At 37.9% G+C, this 12046-nt stretch overlaps 1 protein-coding gene across 3 annotated transcripts in view; it reads left to right on the forward strand.

The window, feature by feature from the left end:
- Nucleotides 1-12046, forward strand: part of LOC122799279 (EMI domain-containing protein 1-like) — a 1823504-nt gene that overhangs the window by 1033862 nt on the left and 777596 nt on the right. For all 3 annotated transcript variants that reach the window (XM_044068236.1, XM_044068235.1, XM_044068237.1), the window contains one exon: nucleotides 1476-1623. In XM_044068236.1, the coding sequence (XP_043924171.1) occupies nucleotides 1476-1623 (148 nt within the window). The remainder of the gene's footprint in view (nucleotides 1-1475; nucleotides 1624-12046) is intronic.

A 12046-nucleotide genomic window follows, 5' to 3' on the forward strand; every position in this document is an offset into this window, starting at 1 on the left:
TAGTTGGGGATCTGGGAACTCATGTAAATAGTAATGTAGCCTTCAACCAACATGTGTCCAAGGTAGTAAGAAAATCCTACTAAGTTGCTCAACTTATAACCAAGAGCATGTTATCTAGGTCCAGAGAGGTCATTATATCATTGTACTTGGCTGTCATCAGGTCCCTCATACAATATAATGTCCCTTCAGTATGTACATGACCAGATACATGCAGCAACTGGAATGTCCATAAAGGTTCCTTACAAAAAGAATGTTGTTGCTGTTGTTGTGTCTTTCGGCTTTTCCCGGTTAGGGGTTGCCACAGCGGAACTCCAGTCCGCTAATTATTGGCAGTAGATTTTTACGTGCCAAGTTGCCAGCTCTGACGCACAACCTTCAATGAAGGTACACCCATTCATGCATGTCTCTACACAGAAGACGCTCTAGCTGAGAATCGAACAGGACAATGTCTGACTGTTAGGCAACAACGCTACCGCAGCACCACCACCGCAGGAAGTAAACACAATGTCCTATGCTAATCAACTCTAAGCCCTGACTCTTTGCTTGGTATCATACAGACTTCTGAGAGGTGATCATTACCTGGCATATAAGACATCCCTGGACTCTGTTTTGATGAATATTTTGCAAATTCACAAAACAAACAGCATCAGAAGTGCAAGATTAAAAGTCCTAAATTTTGCTTGCAACATAAATAGGATGTGTTGAAGAGACAGATATGTTTCTCAGAGAATTCCCATTTTCTGGAACAGGCTCCCCATCTCTGTGAAGTAGAGTTCCTCCCTATCCCTATTTAAGTGCAACTTGGAACAATGGATGGGTAATCGAAAATTCACCCTGGTCTGGCTCCTGTGTCTCTGATGGACAGAGGCAGTCAATAAATCACCCCCTATAAATCAAATATAAATCAAATCTGTGGGTCACATTTGGGTTGCACAGCTTGGCTTTTAAGGGCCATAGTGGTCATTAGCCTATTATACACCTATGAACCTGTTAACCTAAGAGGCAACACTATATCAGGCAGCTTAGAATGTAGTGAGGTAAGGGAGAAAATTGTAGCAAGCAACGTAGAATGTAATGAAATAAGGAGGAACACTGTAGTCAGCAGCCTAGAATGTAATGAAGTAAGGGGGCAACACTGTAACAAGCAGCCTAGAGTGTTGTAAAGCAAGAAGCAACATTGTATCAAGCAGCATAGAATGCTATAATGAAATGCTATCCAGTAAGTGTAGGTGAAGTGTTAGAAAATGTTTTCTAATTTACTGAAGCTAGATGAGAAAATTTTAGTATCTGTACTATGAAATAGTGGAAATGAAGATCTGAAAGACATGGAACAGAAATGCTGGAAAAATATGCCTAGCTTTGTCTGTTGGTAGATGTCTGTGAGCATCTTGTGCAATGAAACTGCTGGATTTCTTAAGCTATTCTGCAAATGAGTAAGCATTACATAACCACATCTTTTTTTTTCTGTCTCACAGGTGCTGCTACTTTCAAGTCCACACACAGCCATCAACAACTTGCAGTCCCTCAGCCATCTGATTAAAAGTGGAGTAGAAACACAAAATTCTTCAAGCCTGTGGGGTTCTCCACCTGCTTTGGGAAGCCCTGGGGACCAACATCCAAAAGGTCAGCACTGACACTTCGTTCATCTTTTGTGTTTTGTGTTATTATCTGTTCATCAGGTAACTGCCACAAAGTAAAGGTAAAAATAATCCAAATCAGTGTTGTAGTTTCTCAGTGATAGGCAGTTTGCTCAGGGGTGTTTGCACTGTTGTACTAGAACCCTCAGTTCTGAATTTATGATTACCTAAGTGTCACACTTGTTGTTGAGATATTGCCTGCTTCATAGTGTACAACATTAAGAGTTAATGATTGTTCAACTTTGGATGGATTCTTGAGCTCCTTCAGTCATACGTTTAGTGACCTTACAACGTAGGTGCATAGTACTCCTCCACTGCTGACCTGCAGTTGTACCGCAGTCGTGAATCAGAGGCAGAGTACTGATCTACTCATTACATATATACTATATCTTGGGTCCATGTTAAATCATCGAACGCTTAAAAAAGCGAACGATGATTTATCGAACCCATGTAAGTGAAAGCTTACAATCTCAAACGCTTAGAACAACGATTTTATTCCAAGGGAAAAAAAATTGCTGTTCCACAAAACAAAAATAAAATTTTAAAACATTACATAAAGTGGGGGACTTCAACCCCTACTTAAATATACCAACTCCGAGATCGCAGATATAGAAAACTGCCAGGAACCACCATGAATAAATAAAACGATTTTATTGCACACAGGTGCGCTTCCTCAGGTTACAAAGCACATAAAACCATTGCAGGTTATATACAGAAAAATCATACCAATTAAATAATTAAGCAGCCAATAACTATCTAATTAAAACAATGGTCATTCCACATTTAAAAAGACAGGTTCAAAATTCTATTTAGTATAAACTTTTTATATATAGCTTTTTGTGCCTATATCAGGGCGCATAAGTTCAATCATCAAAATATATTCACAAGAACATGTCAGTAGTATTTCCATCAGGTATATCTAGAGACTACCACATGGCTAGAAAACCAATATATTTTTGAAAACTGTTTAAATATACTATTCATTGTTGGCGGGTCCAGAACACAAAGTGCCTCATACTGTTTCCCGTAATGAATCTAACATAGCATCTGTTAAAATCAATTTAACAACGAAACAGATATATCACATTACGGGTTATAACTTTATATATTAACCCTTTTATAAATTTTATAGTTAGCCAAAAACTTATATTAGCCAGGCATAAAGGTGCTACTTATTAAAACATTAGACATTGTGCTAGGACATTCTACCGCTAGCATCCTATCTATCCTTTTTTAGAATATATACTATGGTTAACTAAAAATTATATTAAACAAAATATATGGGTCCTAATTCATAAAAACAAATCATTAAAACATTTATCTATCATATAAATATATTCAAAATATCTAAAAAGTATAAATCTCTAATCATATATGCCCAATGTCAACAACCTAACATTGATCATTATGCATGAGAACGTGTGGTAACGTTACTATTCAAGGGACGCCACAAAATGCATCTTATTGAGGCGTGATTACTAGAGCATACTTGCTCATATTTGCATATATATATATCTTTCACCATTCTCATACTGCTCATATCAAATGTTGTTATTTAAACAGTTTCAAATGCAAAGTTTCAGCTTTAATAATCATTCAACTCCGAGATCGCACTACAGTCACGAAAATAGCAAAGTAACGGAAGCGGCCAAGCGATTTCTTTCCCAGGAAAAGAATTTGCTTATATGCCGTTTCGCAATTTTTCCTTTTCGTGCTTTCAAGTTCGATCAAGACGCATTCGAAAGAATGCATCTTAGATCATTTAATAGGAACCCCTATATCTTTTCTTTTCAAAGTCTGCAGGAGGTACTCTGTTATTCTTGGTAACATGAGGGGTATGATGAAATGTGTTAGTGGAGCAGGCTTTGTGGACTATGGTATGCACCTCTTATGGATCCTGACATTGTCTGTTACTGCACTGTTAATCTGTAAGGCTGTTGCACAATTATAAATAAAGTATTCTGGAAATGCCCTGCAGGTACGCTCTGTCCAGTAAAGTAAGTGGTGGGCTCTGATTGCTACAGAGCCCATAGCTGGTTAAATAGTGCACTCTTACAGGTAGACATGTAATAAACTGCTGGATCCAGACACTGATACTGCCTTCCTACCCATGTTCCAAAATTAGATCTCTTTCATGAACCCCACCATCCTGTTTCATGCTTTAAAATGTATGCTTTTGCTGTATTGCTTAACCACATCTATTTTGATCTTGGTGTCTTGAAAAAGGATATATAATTGCCCTACCTCTTGCATCTCCATCTATTTATTTTCCTTTTCCCAGAAGTACCACTCCCCCAGTATATAGACACAGACAGCAGAAACACACACACACACACACACACACACACACACACACACACACACACACACACACACACACACACACACACACACACATTCTATGTTGTAACCTCAAATTCCTCCCTTACTTTCTTCCCCTTGTCCAGCCTTCCCAGTCCTAGGCTACAGTGGCTTCCATCTCTCCTTTCCTATCCTCTGCACATTTTGTGCCTATACCCAGCAAATGCGGTCAGCATTTTTGCATCTTTCCACTTACCTTAACACTCACCATTCCATTCTTTTTCTCTGATTCATGGCTTTTTTCTTCCATTTTTTGCTGCCCTCTGCTACCTGTTATTTTGGTCTTCTCCTCTTCATTCTGTTGGCTTCCTTCTCACTAGACTCCCTCTCTGCATCTTCCCACCTGCCCTGTGTGGTCACTCATATTGATTATTTTCTCCCTGAAGTTCTTGATTTGTGTTTCTGTTCTCCATGCCTGAGTCTTTTCCCTAGCATATTCCATTCTCTTCCATTTTCTAACACTCTCTGCTTGTTCTCCTCACCCTGTTGTTGTAATGCTCCTTTTTCTGACTAGTTCACTTTGTTTCTGGGTACATTTCCTAACTTGTTTTTTCACTCATTATTAAACTTCATCCCATGATTCAGGCTGTGCTGCTCCAGCTAGTTTGTATTCTGTATTTTTTCACTTATCTCTCATACAGTCCAACTTGTCCACCCAATTATGTATGCATTCTTATGTCCATGTCCAAACTACCTCTTGACTCATGGCCATGCTGTACCATTTCTTCCTGTTTACCCACCTCCCCCTCCACTTGGGCTATAGTTTTATTTTGTGTTTTACTGTGCTTTACCTCTTCCTCCTGTTTACCCATGCCCCTGTTTAGCATATAATTTTACTTTGTTTTTTTTCAGTTTTGTGCCAGTGCTGGAATGATTCCCACATACCCACATACTTTTATTGTATTTCTAATCCCTTCTCTGCCTGTTCAATAATACTTTAAATTCTAGCAACACTTTAGTTGTAATATTTGCATTTAGTGAAAAAGAAACAGTTTGAGTAACATGAAGTTATATATATAAAAAACTTTTTTAATTACCCCATCACCATCTGGTTGATACTATGTGCTCTGTAACTTAACTTAAACAACTTTTTCTTTTCAGTACCTAGTTATAATTCCCTTACTAGGAATTGAATACATGATCACAGTGCCTCAAGTTTTTGTCCGTGGGGTTCCCTCATTTTTGATTGCTTTTCACTGTCTTTGGACAGCTACTTTTGTTTTTGCATTTCATTTAACTTTGAATGTTACTCCCACGTTTCACTTGCTATTATGCCTCCAAATCTTCTTGTCTCCTTACCTTTTTCCAGTTCTCCCAGTTGTACTTTTCTTCTCCTGAACTGTGGAATACATCATTTTCATTACCATCCTAGACCAGTTGTTCTGTGTTGTTTCTTGCCAGTATCTGATCTGGCTTCTGTTCCTTTCACTTCTAGTTGCCTGTTGTTGTTTACCACATAGACCATGTGGTCTACCTTCATGCCTTGACCTTTCAGCTGCATGGTATTCCCTGTGATTTTGTGGCTTCCAGTCCTCACTTCCTGCTTGTATCCCTTGAAACTAGCATTTTTTCAGTCCAGTCCCCACTTGCTTTGCTCACTGTCCTCTTTGATCCTAAATCTGTCTTTGTCTTTTTCTGACTGTGGCTATCATGCTCTTTGTCTGATTGCCTCAGCTCTACTACTGCTCTATACATGTCTTAATTCTGAAACCATTCCCATGCCTCACCCTTAATTTCAAACAAAAATATGTGTCCATATTGTACAACCCCATACTTCTGGTTTCTTTTTGGACTTTGTTGAATAATTTTTCTATTACCCAGAAGACCTGCAGAAAAGTTTGTTCAGGATTCTGATTGCTCTGCTATTCTGACCATAAAGTCTGAGATGTCTTGATTGAATATGCAGACATTCCACATGTGAGCATTGGTGGAGTCTGAAGGTTACTTGTTTTACTGGGTCACCAAGTGCCTGTTGTATCCCACTGCATGTATTATCCTCATCACAAAGTCCACTTCTTTAAGTGGATATAGAAGTGCTACAATGTTCTGCATAAAGAAGCCTTACAGCTTGTGGTCTTCTACTGAGTTTCTAAGAGTCAAGCACTTCAGAGATTTCCACCTCCGTGTTCTGTTCTACTGATCATTCACACTTCTGTTGAGCTTCTCTAGTTCATTCTCCATTGTTCACATTTTATTTAGCAATCTGCAAGTTAGGATTTTGTTTTCTCCAATTTTTCTGTGTGTGGCAGTTGGTTTAGAGGATTAAGGATCTGTTAATGAGTTATTTCCTTTGATCCAGTGGTGTGGAGTTTAGTTTTCTCAGCTTCAGTTGCCTATATGTGTGACTCTAAGCAAATCACTTAACCAGACACTGCTCCCGGGCTGAGTCTGAAAAAGGTCCATGGAGATCAGTGCTCTAACCCACAAAACAAAAACAAATAAATAAATAAAACTCCCTGTAGTTATCTGTACTCATTCATTTTCTATTGGCCTGCAAATACTCTTTTCAGGTATTCTTATCTTCTGCAATTTACTCTATTCTTTGCCATAATTTTGCAAAATTCTTTTGCTTGCAGTTTGCTCAATTTTCCCTTTGCCACTTGATTTTATATATTCCTTGTTCTTTCCTTGGTTTTCAAAGACAGTTTGGCATTTGCCACAAATTTCTTATGGGCAAGACTGTTGGATTGCACGACCATCTTGGTAAGGCTGATCCCAGCTCTCTCCAGTGTAGATTAAATTGAGTAAGCCATACTATGTATTGATTGCACATTGTTTGTGCCATGGACAGCCAAGTCAGCTGACAAGTGCTTTTTGAAACTAAAGATTTTTATCCTTATACTGGGAGACCCCATGTAGTATTCTGACACCTCCATCTTAACTGTGAGTACCATAGGCTGCAGTATTGTAAAACATGGCCACCTTCTGTGGGGAGTCAGCAAGTCATGTAAGAGGTGCCTGTCGGGCATAGCTCTTAATTTATAAACATCAAAAATAGAAAAAAAGTCTCTAGAAAAGTACGTACAGCCAGCCAAAAATCTGGACACCTAATTAACATAAGATTTACATTTTGAATAGCAGGTAACACCTCCAACATCTAGTAGATTTCTGGAATGCTACTTAGAAACAAAAATGTAGGAAAAAATGAGAGCAACAAAATGGCAAAAATACAGTGTAAAATGTGTAGATCTTAATAAATGATACTGCAAGAATCTGTATCACAAACTCATTTCATTTTGCTTCTGAAAAAGGGTGATGTAACATGCAAGTCCACTTTCTTTAAATTTTGGGTACCACCTGTATGTTGGTCACATCTGGTTTCCTGATCATTCTAGATCATGTGTGACCAGGGGAGATTTGAAAAATTGAGTGAAGGGATAAATAAACCCTGAAAATAGGAGCATACCTTAATTTCATGACAGACAGGTACAGGTAATCAGAAGATTATGTGAATGGGTAAATTAATCATGAAAATAGGGACTTACCTCCAAAAGAGGTACAGCTGAGAGGTCTGATGTAAAGTGTGCAAACCACAGCAGGCTTATTCATTAGTTACTAATTAGTGCAACATGTATCCACATAGCTTAAAGCTTAGCGACACAAGGGTTAACATTTTTACATATCTGAGGCTTGGCCCACTTGTGCTTTTCAATTCAAGCTGCAGAATGTGTCTGCTACTAAACTAAATTTTGCGACTCAGGGAGGTAGTACCTTGCTGTAGAATCAGAACACTGGTATGGAATACTTAAGCTAAGAACATGCTTAGTGTGCTCTCATAATCCATGCCTTGTGTGAAGATTGGGGAAAGATGGGCGAAGGCTGCCAGCCTAGTTAAATAGAATGTGATACATAATTCTATCATTTGTAAATATAAGTGTAAAATACAGGCTTGTGTTCCTAAATGAAATAAAACACTGTAAAATGTGAACTTCAAGATTGTAGCAACATTGCCATCTGGTGTAAGGAAAACTAAGCCAAGCATTTCATCTGTTCTTTTGAAGTTAAAATTATGTCTTGTATACCCTTTTGATCCAAATAGTGGTGCCAAAGAGGCTAACTAAACACATTCTTTCTATTGTTCTAACTTAAAGAATAATTACTAAAGTGTACATGTGAAATGTCTTTTATTTTTGTAGTTTACTGAGCAGGTGTTAGATTGTTAAATAATGTAGCCTTTTGGCCTGAGACCTCCAGACTAAGTGTCAAAATGATGTAATGTGTATACTGGGAAAACTTAAGTGTCAAAATGATGTAATCTGGGAGGGCCCAGCAGAAATGTGTAAGTGATGTTAAAACCTATTGTTGAGAGAGAGACTGTAAGCATTTTGATCTTGATATCCAACCTTCAGAACTGCCTTATGCTCTCTTTATGTAAGTAGTATCTTAGAAGTATGTTTTCTTGTAGAAATAGCTAGGACTATAAAGATTAGACTTGTATTTTTCTGTTATATCAGAACTTTCATACTGTATTGTTTTAAGTTTCTGTGTGATCTCTGGACTCTTAGATATCACTGTGGTGTAGTAGTATTGTCTTGTGTTTTTAATTATTTATAATTAAATATTTTAAAACCTTTTACCTGTGGCTGGTTTGTGTAGAGATAAGTAAGCTCTAGAGTACATTGCATGCTTATAAGTGATCCTGTAATAAGCCCTTCCAATAAACCTTGATTGCTTAGTCACATTTACCAATTGGATAATAATATTGCACAGTAATAATTGGACTCTCTTTTAAAGGCCTTTGGGTAGTTGATAAGTATTAGCTGGTGGTGGTAGAAATTACTACCGTATAGTCTGGGTAAAGGGGCACAACTGGAGAATCTGTGTCAGCCTTTCCCAGGAGTGTCTGTGAAGTTGTATAAATACTTATCTCAACGTGTGTGTGTGTTGTGTCAGCTACCTGGGCAGGGACACAAAGCACTGTTGGGACAGAGAGGGTACTGGAGGTTAGCTTGCCAGCTAGGCTGAGATCTGAACCCTATAGCTGTGCCAGTGGGGAGTCTTATTGGGGACCTGGAGAGCAAGGGAGCAACCAGCCCCAGACTGACTGTGATCTCTGTGTGCACTTAAGGGAAATTGTACTTTACTGTGTGTACTTGTTATCCTTTCTGCTATATGAGATGCCCTCTCTGGTGTTAGTGGTGAGGATTGAGGCTCCTTGATTGCTGGGCCAGGGCACGGCCGTCACACCTTGCTATGTATACAACACTATAGCTTTCAAACTATAGTAAAGAATTACTAGTGTATTGTGATGGATTACAATGTAAAAGCCCCTTCCCTTGCGATCAGTGGCTTCGCCTCATGCAGTTTTACGTAATGTAAAATCCTCTGAATGTGCTCGACCTCAGGAAGAGTAGTTACTTTCAACAAAGCATTCTGTCACTGGAGATGAACTTGAACAAATGTGCAATTACCTGTGAAAAAATGGACAAATCTAACATACTTCCTCATGATCAAACATACATTCCAAAATATAAAAATATCTAGTCTTAAAGTCATGTGACTTTATATCTCTGATATACATCTTAAACTCTAACATGACATTAACAGTATAGCAGTGACAGTAGCTTAGTCAGTGTCAGATGCATATGCCCAAATGTTATGTATTTTAATCAACAGTTAGGGGGAATTTAGTTTGTAATTTGATTAGGGATGGCGTGGTATTACCTGTCGTACCAACAAACCTAGGATATTTCTGATTCCCATCCATGGTTATATCTTTTGTAAATAACAGATATCATAATGCTGTCATCCTTAACTTAAGAGAAAACTTTATAATGATACATTATCATTGAACATAATACAATGATGCAATAAATGATTTACTTATGAAACAGACTAGGATGTTGCCCTCAGTAACACAAATAAGTTTGCTGCTCAGGGTACTGCTAGTGAGTTCTGTAATATTATTAGCTTTTCACTTTTATGAACGCATGCTAATAAGATAACATGCACAGTTAAGTTCAAGAGAAAAAAACATTTGGTAAAATCACAACATCGAAAAGATACACAACAGAAAAGGGAACTTAGAGCGTGAGGGCATTATAGACAATGATACACCTTCTTAGGAGAGAAGGAAGGAGCACCAGATCGGTATGCAGACAAGAGAATGGACCTGTTTTTTTTTTGTTTTTTTTTGAGAACGTGACTGTTAGGACCTTGAGGGAGTGCCAGACTGGGGAGCAGAAAACAAGCAAAGGTAAATGCCACAGTGCTACAGAAACTTTTATCACAACTTTGGGATTAAACCGCCACCTTGATTAGGTTCGATGGCACCCTCCCCACACACTCATACATACTGTTGTGCAGAATTTTTGCTAGACCTTGGACAATTTTTCTTAAATAGGTATTTATTTAAGTAAATGTTTTAAATCTACTAACTGGATCACTGACCTAATGAGTGGTGTGATTTTTTTTAATCTGTTGATAAAAATGCACTTTTGAAAGCTTATCCCTCACTTCTTTGTCAGCTGACTTGGCTGTTTGTGGAACAATCAGGTCATACATACTTGGTTGCTACATACTCTTTCTCTTCATTAAACCTGTATAGCAAGTCAATTTATATATCAACATAGGGATAGGAAGTTGGAGTCCTTATGATGGGGTCCTCATCCATCACTCTGGTTATGTTCTCTATGGCTCTACTCAAACTCTTAGCCCCCCACTGGGCCTTTTTAAAGTTTAACCGACTCAAGAGGTCTGACTGAAAGGAAAAGTTTAGGTATATACCTAAAGCCACTAATTCATGCGAGCACATTGTGTGTGTGTGTGTGTGTGTGTGTGTGTGTGTGTGTGTGTGTGTGTGTGTGTGTGTGTGTGTGTGTGTGTGTAGTATAAAACTATTACCATGGAGTTAGAACAATCTAATAAGCTTCTTTTAGGTCAGTAGATCATCATTCATAAGCTTAGCAACTGAGCTTATGAAGCTAGAGAGAAAGAAAAAGAGAGACACTGTAAACTGCCATGTGTATGTTTATATATATATATATATATATATATATATATATATATATACACACACATACATATGTATCTATAAATTTATATGAGTTTGATTGTTTGCTTTTGCTGTGTGTGTATGAAAATGTACTGCTTAACCAAATTATACATTTCAGCAGGTGAAATATCCATTGTTTCCCCTCCAAAATATAATAGTCAAGGTGTTACTGCATGCTTTTGTTAACAGTCACACCACTCTAGACAGTGCTAAGAAGTATCTCATGAAGCGAAATTGTTGAAGCTGTAGCAAAATCTCTGCACAGTAGTTGGGGGTGGGGGGCAACTGTGCATTTTGTTCCAGGAGCTACTTAATGTAACAGAGAGTATTGAAACAATAAGAGGTGTAGATGTCGGCCAGTAGCATGCAGTGCAGAAAATACTAAAAAAGCCACATGGGCTGGAGAAAGACAAATCTGCACTGAGATCAAAGCCGATGGACAACAGTGCTAAAATGAGAGTGCTGGAGACACGTAACGTGGACAGAGTGACAAGCTGGATGACCTGGAATCTAGATCCAGAAGATGCAATCTAAGATTTCATTGGAATAGAGAAAAGAATATCAGAATTGGAACTGGAAAAGTTTGTGAATGAATTCCTACAGGAAAAATTCAAATTACCAGGGATTAGAGTCACAATTATAGAGTGTATTCACAGAGTAGGGAGAAGATATTCAGACAGCAAAAGATGCAAAGACTCATGCTTACATATCTGCATTCCGATAAAGTCAGGGAAGAAATCGTAAGACAAGCAGAACTGCTGAGAACAATTCCCTTTACAAGACTGTTTACAAAAGTGGCAAAGGATTTTTTAGCTCCTTATATGGGCTAAGAAGTTTGATGGTAAACACAACAGATGAATTAAAATCTCTTTAATGACACTAGTAAAACTTTCACAATAAGCTTCAGAAACGGATAAGTAGTCATCTTTCAGAAATAAATAGGCAGATTCTTACTAATGCTCTTTATAAGCATATTAATGAAACAGATTCTTCAAGTCATACATGAACGCTTGAGAGGTGGTGATTTAATTAATATGACAGAAAACAATGAGCT

Source organism: Protopterus annectens, chromosome 4.part0 (genome assembly GCF_019279795.1).
Source record: "Protopterus annectens isolate FY-2018-M chromosome 4.part0, PAN1.0, whole genome shotgun sequence".
Lineage (NCBI taxonomy): Eukaryota > Metazoa > Chordata > Ceratodontiformes > Protopteridae > Protopterus > Protopterus annectens.